This window comes from Poecilia reticulata, linkage group LG5 (assembly GCF_000633615.1).
Source record: "Poecilia reticulata strain Guanapo linkage group LG5, Guppy_female_1.0+MT, whole genome shotgun sequence".
NCBI classification, from domain to species: domain Eukaryota; kingdom Metazoa; phylum Chordata; class Actinopteri; order Cyprinodontiformes; family Poeciliidae; genus Poecilia; species Poecilia reticulata.
Genome location: NC_024335.1, coordinates 23,020,653 through 23,035,141, shown reverse-complemented (window position 1 = coordinate 23,035,141; position 14,489 = coordinate 23,020,653). Strand labels below are relative to the sequence as shown.

Here is a 14,489-nt window from a genome sequence, read left to right as displayed (position 1 = left end):
ATGTTCTTTTCTGTACCTCTAAATAAATGCCTTATACTAAGAAAAGCAAGCTGTCATCAAAAATGGTTTTAGTTTCATATCAGCTTACTTAAAGAATACAAAGCATTTGGTTTCAGCTACGTTTCGTCCTCTTTTCCAGTTTTCTGTTTTTCTGCTTGTGTTTTAATATCTCAGTCGCTGTTAGTTACCCGTTCTTTCTTGTTTGTTATTCTAATTCGGTTGAGTTAGACATTACGGTTACAGCTGTTAGTTGCAACACAATGGTTTCCGTGACACAGGCGAGTTTGTTTCTGTTGATGTTGGATGAGGTTTCGACATCAAGTTATAACCTACTTGTTTCCACTTGTCTATGCTTAACTTCCAGCCATTTGCTCAAGCATAGCTGTTTTGTCTTGGATGGAGTCTGTGTGGAGTGAGTTTGTCTGAAGGTCTGATAAAGCCGATGGAGTCTTGCATGAATGTCCTTAATGTCCTCCAGATAAGCAGTGATAGATCTTTCACCTGCCAGGAATTTTAATGCTTTGTCTTAAATTTGAGATACACCACTTTTGGGACCGGTTTTAATTTTGTAAAGTTCTGGCGTAACGATTTTAACCTAAATTTTACTTTCACAGTCGCTGTGTTAAACAGAGACACTATAGGGTTAGTGTCTCTGTTCATTTCCATAAATAGAGCCATACTTTAACTTTGGCTCTATTTATGGTGAACTGTTTTCCTTCTGAAAACAGTTCACCTGGACATTTTCCTCATTAACAACTTCCACACCGAAGAGAGATGATACCATGACCTGCCTGCATTTATTGGTCCAGAAATCAATAGGTGTTTAAGGCTTTGACTGACGAGTCACCAGACGGCATTAAGTGTCAATCAAAGGGTTGATTTTCCTCACAATCTGATTTGTTTGTTTCTCTCTCAAAGTCATTCTTTGGAAAAACTGGAATTTTTCCCCCTGCATGATGTTGGAACAGAGTAATTGATTTCTGTAAATGTGCTTCTTTCATTCTTGTATTCATGTGACATTTAATCCAGATACTCGACTCTGAAATTGTTGTTTAGTTTTGGTTCAGCGGATGAAGTGGATCGCTAAACTGACCTAAGCATTGGTTGAATTGTCTGAGGCCATCACAGATCTGCTGCGACTTCTTCTTCTTCTCTCCTGTCACATATTCTCCATGTAGCACAGATACAAGCTAGATGTCAGTGAAAAGTGCCCACTCAGTTGAGTTCCTTCCTAAGTCTTTCACAAAATGTGATTAATTGAGTTTTCTTGTCCTTTTTTTGCCATCCTTACCCACTTTTTTCATCCTGTATCCCTTCTGTCTTTTGTCCCCTTCTTTAACCCCGACCATTGGTCAACTTTGACCTCTGTTCATTCCCTCGTTATTCTTTCTCATATTGGATTCTGAATCTTCAATCTGTCCTTCTTCTTTGAAACGCTCTTGTGCCCTTCCTTTTGCACTAAATTTTAAAAAGCCCTCCATCCACTGCCCCTCGCCATACCCCTCGTTCTGGAGGCAGAGCTCCCCCTGACCCACTCCCTTCTGTGTCTGCCGCCCCTCAGCAGATAGGGGGCATGGTCTGGGATTTCCTGGGAAAGTGAGTGCTCTGCCTTGGCACTTCAGCTCCGCTCGGCTTCCTGATTTAAAATCTTGGACCGCAACTGCTGCGACTGCGTCTGGTTTCACCCGTGTGCCTGGTTCTGCCTGCTCTCTGTAGGATGCACAGATCTTTGCATCGCAGTGGCAGTTTTTGTTTGTTGTCTGTGTTTTCATTACATACTTCTACACACGATGCAAAGACTCCTGCAGTTTTTGTTTTTCTTTCTCAATGACTGTCTGCACCTGCTCCATGAATGCATTTCTTTCAGCTTGGGCATTAGTTGGGGAGCATGTGCGTGTGTTTGACGTGTGCATGACATAAACTGTTGCATGTGAGTTTTCTAACAAGTTAATGACTAAACGTACATTTATCTGTGCAAAGGTTTTAAATCGTTTATTAATTCATATTTTCCTCTCAAGGACCAGAATTTCTTGTATTTTTTATTTTATTTTATTTTTATTTTTTTGTAAGTTCTTTATGCTTTAGGTGGTCTATCAAAGTTTTTCATAGATTCTGACTACTTTTTTTTTTTATCAGTTTCAGTTCTGTTTCTCAAACTATGAAATGAGAGCATATGAAAGCATCGTGACTGGCTGCTTCTAGCAAAGTGCATAAGGATCCAGTTTGGGTCTTTAGTTGTCTGCCATCTTTGGACACAACATTAGTTCTTGCCTTGAGCTTTAAGACCCTTTTTAAGCCTGAACACAACAACGTGAAAGAGGAAGAATTAAAGGGCTCTTTAATTTAATGTTAATGAATGGAGAAACAAACACACCTTTACTAAAAATGTTGTCTGTTATTGGACAGAAAACTATAGACCTTCAGAAAGCCTGAAGAACTGTTGAACAAAATTTTATCAAATACAGAAAGTCTGTCTCCTTGTGAAACAGATAAAAAGATGGATGACTGAAAACCTTTGCACAGGATTGTGTATTTTAAATATTGCACATGTTGTGGTGTTCATTTTCTTTGCTGCGTAACAAATACTTTATATTTCTGTTTCTTTTTTTGCTTGTGTATGCAATGATGAAGTGTAAAGTGCAGTCGTTCACATCAAGGATACCACATTTTACAATTTGTGGCACCAGCAATTAACCAGGTGTTTGTCAAAGATGCTGCTGTTTAAATTGAGCCCATCATTGTTGTGCCTTGGAAAAATATTGATACACCTTGAACTTTTTCAGATTTTGTCACTTAGAAACCACAAACTTGAACGGATTGTATTGACATTTTATCTGCTAAACCAACACTAAGTTGTGTATGATTGTGAAACGTCCATGGATATATATTTGAATTCAGCACTCTGGGTTTGAAGCACGTAGAAAGGTACATTCTGGTGACGCTCCATCTTTGTTTATGTTCTATCACATGAAACCCAAATGAAAATGTATTGAAGTTTGTGGTGGCAATTTGACAGAATTTGAAAAAGTTATGGAGTCTGAATACGTTTGAAAGCGAGTGATTTTCTGTGAGACCTTGGTGTGATTCTTTCTGCTCCTTTTTTATTTGTTTGAGTTGATTTTACTGCACACGTTGTTCCTACCAAGTTGAAACAGCGTGGACAGCAGCATATTTTCACTCATTCACACACACCCACACACACACACAGGACTTTTCTGATTATATGTTGTTTTATGGGCTGTTTGTTAAAGCTTTTGTAAAAAGTATCAGTCCTCAGCTGTTACACCTCCCTCTCCTATGGGCACATTTCACTCCTTTTCATTCCACCCATCTATCCGCCTCATTTCTTTCTGTCGGTGACACTTGCGCTTCTGACTGAGGTTTTCCTTTCTACATCCTCACCTGGCATCTTCTCTCTTTCCCAGTCTCTCCCTCCCAGTCTGCTCCAGCTGTCTTCCTAGCTAACCCTGACAGACACTGAAGGAAATACTCAGAAAAAAATGACCTGCATGACTGAAGCTGCTGTGCTCCTAGTTTGTGCACCATCAGAGTGGGGATGCTGTATTTTGTCGGATCTGGACTGAGTCCTATCGAGTCTGCTCTATTAACGAATCCCCTGCATTTTCAACTAATGCCCTTCAACCTTTGTCTCCCACTCAATCAAAATACTGATAGCTTCCCTTCCTCCCTTCCTTTCTTGCCCCTGTTCCGCGTCCTCTTCTTTTGCCCGGCTAATTCTTTGCCTGTCTGACTGCATGTCTGCCACTCCCAGGCTTGGCAGCAGATGCACAGCGCTCCATGTTGTTCAGAGAAAGTGCATCCTGCAAAAGCTGCGTCAGACTGTCACAGGCTTGTCTGTAATCTCAAGTGTTGTTGGATGATTATACCCCCAAGGTGTTTTTTTTTCATTTATTTGTTTTACAGTTTGTTTCGAGAACTTTCTTTACATTTTTGTTTTTGCTTTTCTTCTGTGTGTTCTTTCCCGCTTCCAATGTTTTCTTCACGTGTCCTCCATCCTATTGTCTTCTACCTTTAAATCTACCTGTCTGCAGTTTAGCTCCAAGGTAAGACATTTCCCTGCAACTCTCGTAGTCCAACTCTACTGAGGTTGACCCAAACTCCTGCACTGAAACCTTTCAGTCCTCCCAACAATGACATGAGGCTCAGTTCAGATGGGGATGCTCATGCTTTGTTACTGAGCTCATGACTGACAGAATTTCTTCCATTTGTACTCGTTATGGTTCCTCGTCTTTTGATGGGATTGTAATGTGCCCTCCTCACATCTTAGCTCCTTTAGATTTGACTTAATTACTGTTGTTGCATGGAAAAGTTTTAGAAGTGTGTGATTTTACAGGCAAGGAGGTAAAGATCAGATCAAGAAAGGCTCCAATATCAAACTGGGACTACAAGGGGACAAGAAAGGCTTAGGACAAGATCCTCGCAAGGAAGGCTCTTTAGAAAGTGGTCACCACTTAAAGGTGAGGATTTAATTTATCTTTCATAAATAATAAGATCCGATTATGCATGTTTAAATACCTGAAGTGCCATTTATAAATTTAAATACATTCACTGTACAATATCCGTATTTTAAGGTGTGATTATGATGTAATTAACAACTTGATTATTTTAAATAGTAAAATGAATGTGCACAAGTTTGAATCTATTGTGAAATTACTCTCATCAATTGAACGCACCCTACTAATATTTGGGAAAAATACTCTTAAGAAATTTCAGAAAAGTTATATTTTTTTAGCATATGTTTATGCAGAAAATCCTTTTTTTTTTTTTTCTGAAAAACACATCATACATCTTTCATCCAGTCTGGTCTAAGTGGTTTAAATTGTGTCATGATTAACTGAGCACACTTAAAGATCATTATTTTTAAAAATCCCACTGTTCTATTCAAAGTTTTAAAATTAAGATCCAGTTGCAAATACGTTGATGTAGAATACGAACATATCTGTGTTAAAAAGGTGTGTTAAAACATTTCTTCAAATGTTTTAATGACTGAATATGGTGTGTGTTCCAACTAGATAATGACAACACATCCATTAAAAGTATTTTTGAATGATGAACCACACTAACATTAAGCTTTTGAAAATGACCTTTAATTGAGAACCTTAAACATTAAGAAACCAGGCTTAAAAGTGAAGTCAACACCAGTTAACAAACAAATCTAAATAAACTGTACCAGGAACCAGTTGAGGAATAAGATAAGTTTTTTTTGTTTTTTCTCTAAAACTCTATTGGTACATTTGCACAATATAAATATGAGTGTGTGTATATACATTGGGGACAGTATGTATAATTGTGACCCTTTGAGAATCATAGGACTTTCACATTAAGTTCAAAACCAACTTCTAGTTCTAGAAGCTCAAAACTCAGATGACATTCCCACCCATGATAAGCGTATTTGAACTTCTCAGCAGCACTTCTTATGTTTGCACTGAGTCACTGTGTGTTTTCTGCTCTGTCCGATGTGCCGTCTGTCAGCTGGAGGAGCTGATGAGCACCCTGGAAAGGACGAGACAGGAGCTGGACGCCACCAAGCAACGTCTCTCCTCCACGCAGCAGTCTTTACAGGAGAGGGACACCCATCTTACTAACATGAGACAAGAGCGCAGGAAGCAGCTAGAGGAGATCCTTGAAATGAAGTTAGTATTGCTGCATATTGACAGTTTCTCTTTGTCCAATTAATTTCATATGTAGTATCAATTTTATGTTGTTATTTGACAAGATGTTGCAGCATATGCCACTAAAAAAGCCTTTGTATCAAAAAGCAGAAGTCCCAAAGCTTCATTAATAAAGATGTTTATTGTGTATGTTGTCCCCTGTTTAGGGTTTAAATTAGGGTTAGTACTACACACAAAGACACTACGCATTGCCATGGGTGTATTAATATTATTTATCACTTCAAATATTTAAATATTTAAAAATATTTAAAGACCCAGTTTATTAGGTCAAATATTTAGATTTGACCTAATAAACTAGTTGATTTAGGTCAAATCTTTTGAAGTTTGCCAAACTTTGCTGAATTCCCCCTGCAACTCTTTGCACAAGTGTGTTAAGTTAAACACCTGGACTACAAATACTTCTTAAGCTACAAATGTACCTAGCAGTGCTTTTAAAATACTTCATCCCTTCTAACTTTAAAGAACTGTTACAGGATTATATTCTGCCCACAGGTAGTTGTGAAGTAGAGTTGAAATGAACTGCATTTGGCAGAGATTCAGTGCAGTTTTAGAATTAATAAATGTTCTACAATTTTCTACGTTTTTTTTTTTTATTTTTTTTTACTTGTTTTCAGACAACAAGCTCTGCTGGCAGCCATCAGTGAAAAAGACGCTAACATAGCATTACTCGAACTATCTGCCTCCAATAAAAAGAAGACCCAGGAGGAGGTGCTGGCCCTGAAAAGAGAGCGGGACAAACTGATGCACCAACTCAAACAACACGTTAGTACAATTTCAAGCATTGTGAAAAAATAAATAAAAATGAAGTAACATGTCACACAAGTTCTTTTAACCCTCCCGCAGCTCAGGTGGAGTGCAGCAAATGTCACAATTATTTTGTCACTGGGTCAATGTGACAACGTGCGCACAGAGTAAAAAAAACTCATGAGGTCTAAATGAGCCCGTCTCTAAAGACCAGTGGAAGCTTAAGAGCAAACCTTGTTCTTTGTTTAGTGTTTCATTTATTATCCAGGCCTCTGATTACACTGTTTTAACTATGCCTAGTGTGTGCTGAGAACTACTTGGATCGTTTAAATCCAAGTGTGTTGAAGGAAACAAATCTCTTGTGTCCTTCAACACAAGAGATTTCTGCAAGGATTTCTAACTGCTAGCTGGTCCATTTTCTGGAGAAAATATAGGATTTCTGAGTCCAAAAAGACAGAAAACCTGCTCAGTTCAATTTGTGTCTGCTCTAGTGACACTGACCTAAACTGATGTAAGCACTTGCACCATCAATCATCATATTGCATTCTTCATTTATTTATTTTTTCTTGTAAATCACTATGAATAATTGACAAAATTATCAATGTCTACATCTGCAAAGTTGGTAGAGAGATGCCCTAAGTGCAGTGAAAGATAATTCTACTAACCAACTTTGGGGAAACTAAATACGAATGCACATCCTGTTCTTTTTAGTTTTATTTTTTTTAAATTGGGAAACTGTACCATTTCCCTTTCACTTCTTTGAGTGACATTGGTCTGTCACATAAAATTTCAGAAAAATTTGAGGCTGTAATGTGAGAAAAAGTAAAAAGGTTTAATTGGTTTGAATTTTCTAAGGCGCTTTCAAAGCATCCATTCAAATCTTTTGGGGGTTTTTGCGTCAAAAAGAGATGTGCTTTATATTCTTGAAGAAAAGCCTACAGCTCCTTTTTGTCCTTTATGTTTATTATAAAATGTGTAATATAAAGTAATAAAGTAGAAAGAAATAATAAAAACATACAACACTGTTTGCTGGATTGATAATAGATTATAGAAAATTTTGCTAAAGAAAAACTGAGTGTAAATTTTAATTAATTAGTTGGATAGATGTTAAAAACCTCAGTTTTGTGCTTGTTCTCCATTGGTTAGTGTGAAGAGACACTAGCTTGAAACAACAAATCATGATGTAATAACTTTCTTCTCAGACACAAAGCAGAATGAAGCTGATAGCCGACAACTATGAGGATGAGCAGTATCATCCACACGCTCCTCACCACCAGCCGCAGCCTCCACATTCCCAGACTCAGCCACAGCCCCAATACCCCCACCCTCCCCACGCTCAGCAGTCTCCTTATCCACACGCCACACACCCCCAACACCCACAGCACCTGCAGCACCCACAAGCCCCGGCACAGCACCCGCATCCACAGCAACCGCAGCCCCAGTATCCTCAACACGCACAACACGCACAACACCCGCAGCACCCTCAGCACCCGCAGCACCCTCAGCATCCTCAGCATCCTCAGCACTCTCAACCGCTTCCTCAACACCAACAGCATCCACGCCCCCCACAGCCACAGCACCCGCACCAACAGCACCCGCAGCATGTGCCGCAGCACCCACACGGACATCCGGCTCCACAGCACCCTCACCCCCAACACCCACATGGCCCTCCCCCCCAAGGACCTCACCCGCAGCATCCTCACCCTCAGCATCCCCAGCATCCACACCACGCCCAGCATCCCCGTCATCCCTCACCTCACCATCGTGGAGGGCCGGCCCGTGGACCGCCACACGCAGGTCACCGTCCCTCTCCAGACCAGGTCAGTAAACGCCTACTGTATGAATGACAAAATAACAAGATTGCACATTTTTCACACAATGACGTGCAACACTTAGATCAAAGGTGTTTTCCAGGGTTAAAACAAAGGACCGACCGGCGTCACATCACAAAACAGTCATTCTGGAAGACACTGTACGCAACTAAAATGAATGTGGGGGCAAAACAACATAAGTGATGGTGTAATTTGTAGAGTTACACCAGAACTAACACTGTAGGAAATAAATCTGGTCTCTAAGTGTTTTCTCTTGCACAACAGGATGACGAGGAGGGCATTTGGGCATAGCTGAGACAACCAAAGCTCTAATGTTGTTTTGAGGGGTAAGTTGAGACTTTCTGAAGCTGTTTACAGTGTTTAAACCACAAACTGAACAATGCTGTGCTTTTTACTGTCATACCTCATTATATTCTCTCACGTAGGAGATTCAGTCACTACTGGAGGAGCATGGTCATCCCAAGATGTTGAAACACCACCCAAATAAACATTTATCACCTTCAGTGAATCAGTACTTCTGAACAGTGGGACCTTTATTTATTTATTTTTTTGTTTGTTTGTTTTTTTTTTTTTACTTTTGTCTTTTGTTTTGTTATGTTTAGCACATTTTTTTCTGAGGAACAGGAGGAGGTACTCAGGTTTTCAGGTCCTGCATGAAGACTGGCAGCTGAGCAGGTAATTAAAATGTGCTTCTGCACACTTTTGACAATAAAACCACACAGAGAGGAAACAATAAGTACTGAACATGTCAATGTTTTGCTCAAAAATATGAGGATGAAACCAGAGGTTGGCAGAAACCCAGTAAGATGTGATGGTGACACGTTCTTTCTCACAACCTCTCTACGAACCCTGAGGAGCCGTGTACTATGTACCCTGATCTTCAGTTTTGATCGTAGGTTTTAGCCGTCGTCTGCAGGCTTTATCCCTCTAAATCATCTGACAGTTTTTTTGGCAGTGTGGTTGGTGTCATTTCTTGTTGAAAATATTTAGATTCTCATCAAGAATGTTCTAGTCAACTTATCCTTTCATTAGTTACATGAAGTCTATGTCTGAACTTAGACATAGACTAAATTCAGACATAGACTTCTGACTGTGCTGTACTTCAGTCAAACTTAACCTGTGCTACTATTTAAAGGAGTTCAATTTTCGTCTCATCTGACCAGACTATAATACCCAAGTATTTTAGAGGCTAATCTAAATGCTCTGCAGCAAACAAGCCTCATTATGCTTTTTTTTTTTTCAGCAGTGGAGTGTTGTGCAGCGAGCTTGTTTGGAGGCCATGAGGCTTAGTGCATTGTCTTTTGTTTTCATGTAATCACATTATTCTGCTAATTCCGGTTCTGTTTATCGTAGTGACTCATTGTCAGAAATCTTGTGAGGACCACCCCATCATGGCTGGTTTATGGTGAAATTATGTTTCCTCCACTTCTGAATTGTGATCGTAACGGTGTTTGCTGAAACATTCAGAAGTTTAGAAATATGCCCTCATCTAATGGCATCAGTGCATTTTGCAACAATGTGGCTGTAAAGGTTTAAGGATATCTTTGTAATGAGAAACACCTTTGCAGGACTAAACCAGCTGTGAATTATTGAATGGTTGCTGTACATTTTCAGCCATTTCTTGATTTTCTTTGCAATCGTTTCCTTCATGTAACTCCCCAGTGTTCAACCCCCACAACTTAATTTAGCGACTAAATCTTATTTTCTTTGTACGTGTGACCACCATAGTGTGACAAAGACATTGCCATGTTCAGTACTTATCTCTCTTGCTGTGCAAGCATAAACATCACACTTCCAACCATACTTTGTTCTTATGTTCCTCACAAGGTGAGGTGAGGCCTTCGCTTTGCGTGAATAGGAAGACCATCCTCCACAGTGTTCGCAAATCATCTAAAACGATGCGCTGATGGAGACACAGAAGACAAATTGCTGCTTTAACAGACACGACTACCACAGGCACCCTGCAGCAGAGGTGTCACAGAAGTCACCTCACCTGTCTGTCACCTGCTGAATAACCCCTCTTCATCCTCACAACAAAGAACTTATGATTCTGCCGGTAAAGACGTTTCGTTATTTTTTTTTTCCCCCATCAAACCACATCATTTGTTTTAAAATGGTTGTTATCTCGTTGACTGTTAAAGTCAAGCTCTGACCGGCTTCTAGGCCTGACGCTCATCCTCACTGCCTTCCTGACTCACCTAGTGACATCTGACCCCTCCACGTATCGCTAACGGCCCTCGGAGTGTCTTCTGCTATCTTTTACGTCCAGACAAGTCGTGTTTATCTTCGAGGTCAGGCGTTAGGCATTTCTTCCTATTATGATGTCTATCTTGACTAGCATGTCATCAACACATTGAAGTCACTTTAGGTTTCCTGTTGCCATTTTTCGTTGGCACTTTTTGTTCACCTATGGAGCGCCTTGAGTGACTTTCCTGCAGTGTTTCCTTTGCTGCACAAACCTCTGGTTTTGGGGCCTCGTTTTTGCCTCAAAGTAGTGGCTCTCATCAGCATTTTTTCTTTCCTTCACATTACCTCATTTTAGTCAGAAATAGTAAAAGAAAGAAAAAAAATCAGTCTATGCAGATATCAACATAGAGATAATGCATTTTTATTTTTCCATGTATATTTGAATTAATTATAATTGTATTTGACCAATCAGAGCTGCCAAGAGAGTGGTCAGAAGATATTCATTAGGTTTTCTTGATTTTCTGCGACTATGCACCTCCTCTGTGTTGGCAGGAACTTTCACTAATGGTGCTTCTGCTGGTGCTCAAACTAAATGGTGTCAGAAGATCTAACCAGAGCATCTTTTAGTCCTTTTACAGTAGAGGGACTTGGTCCCACAACGGGCTTCATAAGCAGCAGTACATGACTGCTTTGTATATAAATATATATACTACTGGTTAAAATTTGGGGAGGGGAGGGAGCTTTGTGAACAACGATTAAACATTTTCTCCAAAACTATGGCTGCCGTTAGCCTCAGAAGAGACTGTGACACTAAGTAGACGTTTTCTCTGCAGATCTTAGTGGTTCCAGTGACACCCCAGTCTCTCGATGAGTCCTCGCCCCTCTCCTTCATAATCTTCCAGCAGTAGCCTGTGTGACCTCCGCACACATAGTGACTTGTTTTCTCCTTCTCAACAAGGTGGCCTGTGCCTCGTAAAATCTGTACACAAAAAAATAGATATGCATATATTATACATATAGAGAGAAATCTATAGAGTGTGTCTATATGTGGTCAAAAATGTTTAAAACTAATAAGATATACTATATGTTTTTTTTTTCATTTGTTTATTTTTCTAACTGGCTCGAGGTCAGAGATATTTTATTTAAGAATGCTGATGGGTGAAATTTTCCTCAGATTTATACGCTGTGATAAAACCCTTCAGCAGCTTAACATTCCCTGTCTGACAACACAGACCAATCCAGAAGAAGAAAAGCATAAAATGTATTAAATAAGGTTCAGAGCGGCAGTTTATGGGAAAGTGTGTCCAAATTTATCTAGCTGTCTAGAAAAGACGCCAATATTACATTCCTTTAAAGGGATAGTTGGGAGTTTTTGAGGAGGGGTTTCTTGTGGGATTTGTATCAGCAGTCGGACATTTTGCTTCAAATGCAGTTCACTGAACAATTTCAATTTGGATGAAGGGAAATTATTTCCCACTGTAGAGTCAAGATGACAACAGGTTCAGATTGGATCCAGTTCCACAGAAGTGTTTTGGTCTCTCACAATAACTTTTAGCAGTATGTGCACTATCTTATCAATCTTTGCATTAACTTTGCTTTCATTCATAAGTATGTTGTCTTTTTTTTCGCTTGTCTGTCAGTACCTTTTCATTCGTTTGGACAGCTTTTCTCGCCTTAGTACATGAAATCATCATTTGAAAACAGCATTTTGTATTAATTCAAGTTTTCTTTATTTGATATCTAGATTTATTCATTATCTAAAACATTAACATGACAGAAAACAAAACCGAAGGTAATTTGTAAAAGGAAATAGGCAACTTCCGACTGCTGATAACAAACGCCCAGAATCCCACTTTTTAAAATTCCTAACTTTCTCTTTAACACTAAATCAACTCAGTTGAAGACCACTTAGCCTGTGGTGACAACTTTAAACAGAGAAAAAGTATTTTTTATTTTCTTTTGTAGCTCTCACAGGTAGCAGTGAGGTTCCTTCTGCTGCAAGCAGAAGCTTGCACTTGTAAATGAGGACTATCACAATATCCTCCAAGGAGAGGTTTCAGTGACTCTGTCTGGATGCATTTCTCCTACGTGTATTTGTTGTTGTCGTCATGTGAACTGAAGTGGTGACGTGTGTGTGACCGTGACAGCTGATTTAGGTAGAAGAACCATCACGTTGTTACAGTATTATGAGAAAATGAAGCTGACTGTTACTAATGCCCTCCTCCTTCCTCGACCCTCCCGGTGTCTGTGTGTCAAGTGTTGGTTATTGTAAACAAATGTCTCTCCATCTCACCCAAATCCTCTCAAACCAAGGTGATCCACTCTTCATTTTTTTTTTTTTTTTCCCCATGTGTCATTCCCACAGAAGCAGCTCTCACCATTGAACAAAAGCCAACAGGTTCTACGAGACGTTGTTCGTTTGTTTTTGTTTACAAATCTTGATATAAAGGCCTTTTTATCGTTAGAGAGACAGCGCAAACAGACAGAGGAGCATAAATCCTCTCACTTCACCATCGGGGGGTTATGAATCCTCCGTTTTCAGGTCCTTATCTACTGAATACTTGAAGTAGGGAGTTTTCCTACCATGATATAGCAGACATTATTTAAACGATAGACAACATTTTAATTGTGCCCATGCATGCTGATTTTTACATTATGTGCCAATTGAAGGTGATGGTGTATGGATAATCTACTGTACTCTATGCAGTGATTTCTCTATTGTCGTGTCAAACGAAAGAAAATTATCTAAAAATATAATCGTTAAAAGCTGAGGAGACGCCGAACTCGGAGGTTGGGAGATTGTTTCCTGTGCTCAGACTGAAGACTAACAGGCGATTCTTTATCCGTGCCTAGAAGCAGCTGTGTAGATTCACCAGTCATTTTTTTAAAGGCCTTTGAAAGAACTACAAAAAGCCAACCATATTGTTTTTTTCTTTTATTTGCTGTAATAGTCTTTATTTTATTATTTAGTTGCTGAAACTTTTTGATTGAACAAATCACTGTGACTGATGGCAGATTTTTTTTAAAATTATTATTATTTAGCAAAGCAAATGTCGAGTTTTTACTTTTTTATTCATTCAGTTTTGTATTTAAGTTGAGCTTTATTTTTTCTATAATTTATGCTTACTAAAGAATACCAGTTCAAGACAGTACTATTTGTAACGGTAAATAATTTGAGCTGTACAGTAACAGACCTAGGAACAAAACTCAATGTGTGTCCAGCATGCTGAATGATCACTCGTGTGAACGTGAGCTGATGCAGCATCAGTCCTCATCCATTTCTTGCATCTGCATTGTGCATTGTGACTGTGTGATGTTGTGTTGGAGAGTGATGTGTGTCTCACTTACTGTGTCCCCTTAGTAGACAGCCTGTGCAGTTTTGTGAGAGCGCAGCATGTTTTTTTCTTTCTTTCTTTTCTTTTTCCAGGTGTGGGGGTGTTGCTGGTGTAAATGTATTCAGAAAAAGAGAGCAACGTGTGTGTGCGTGCGTGTGCGTGTGTGAGTGAGTGCAGATAACAGAATGTGTGTAAGTGTTATCAATGCAAAAGAGACTAATTTATTTAAAAAAAGATAACTTTATCAGCCAGTCGTTAAAGAAAAGAAGTGGGCAAGTTTCGAATGACGCATGGATACTATGTAATGTTTTGTTTGTTTGCTTTTTTTAACAATAGGAGGCTGTCCTTAGTGCCCCAGTTTGCTATTGTCTGTGCTGTATCAGAATAATACTATTGAGTGTTGGCCAGCTTGTTTATATCCATCAAATAAAGGTGACTTTCTTTCTGTCTTTGTTGGTGATTTAATACTTAAAATCAGCGTGCCTCATTTTGTATGTAGTAATTGCTACCCATAAAAGCAATGGCTGCATATAAACTATTTTACATACCATGGAGATAAAAAAAGATTTACATTTCTGTAATGGTGACATGTGCCTGTTGTTTTTGTTTTGACTCCATCCATGTCGTGTCCCTCATCTCCCTGATTCCCTGCAGCTGTGCCGCTCCCTGATTGCTCCCCTTCTTAAGCCTCCCTCCGC

At 39.4% G+C, this 14,489-nt stretch overlaps 1 protein-coding gene across 8 annotated transcripts in view; it reads left to right on the top strand.

The window, feature by feature from the left end:
* Positions 1 to 14,240, top strand: part of erc2 (ELKS/RAB6-interacting/CAST family member 2) — a 49,646-nt gene extending 35,406 nt beyond the window's left edge. For 4 of the 8 annotated variants that reach the window (XM_008409675.2, XM_008409676.2, XM_008409672.2 and 1 more), the window contains 9 exons: positions 1,474 to 1,596; positions 4,053 to 4,064; positions 4,355 to 4,478; positions 5,494 to 5,654; positions 6,308 to 6,455; positions 7,640 to 8,257; positions 8,534 to 8,595; positions 8,695 to 8,944; positions 10,097 to 14,240. In XM_008409675.2, coding sequence (XP_008407897.1) covers positions 1,474 to 1,596; positions 4,053 to 4,064; positions 4,355 to 4,478; positions 5,494 to 5,654; positions 6,308 to 6,455; positions 7,640 to 8,257; positions 8,534 to 8,560 — 1,213 coding nt within the window. In that variant the 3' untranslated portion in view covers positions 8,561 to 8,595; positions 8,695 to 8,944; positions 10,097 to 14,240. The remainder of the gene's footprint in view (positions 1 to 1,473; positions 1,597 to 4,052; positions 4,065 to 4,354; positions 4,479 to 5,493; positions 5,655 to 6,307; positions 6,456 to 7,639; positions 8,258 to 8,533; positions 8,596 to 8,694; positions 8,945 to 10,096) is intronic. The other 4 variants (XM_008409673.2, XM_008409674.2, XM_008409678.2 and 1 more) reach the window with 4 other exon arrangements.
* Positions 14,241 to 14,489: the final 249 nt, after the last annotated feature.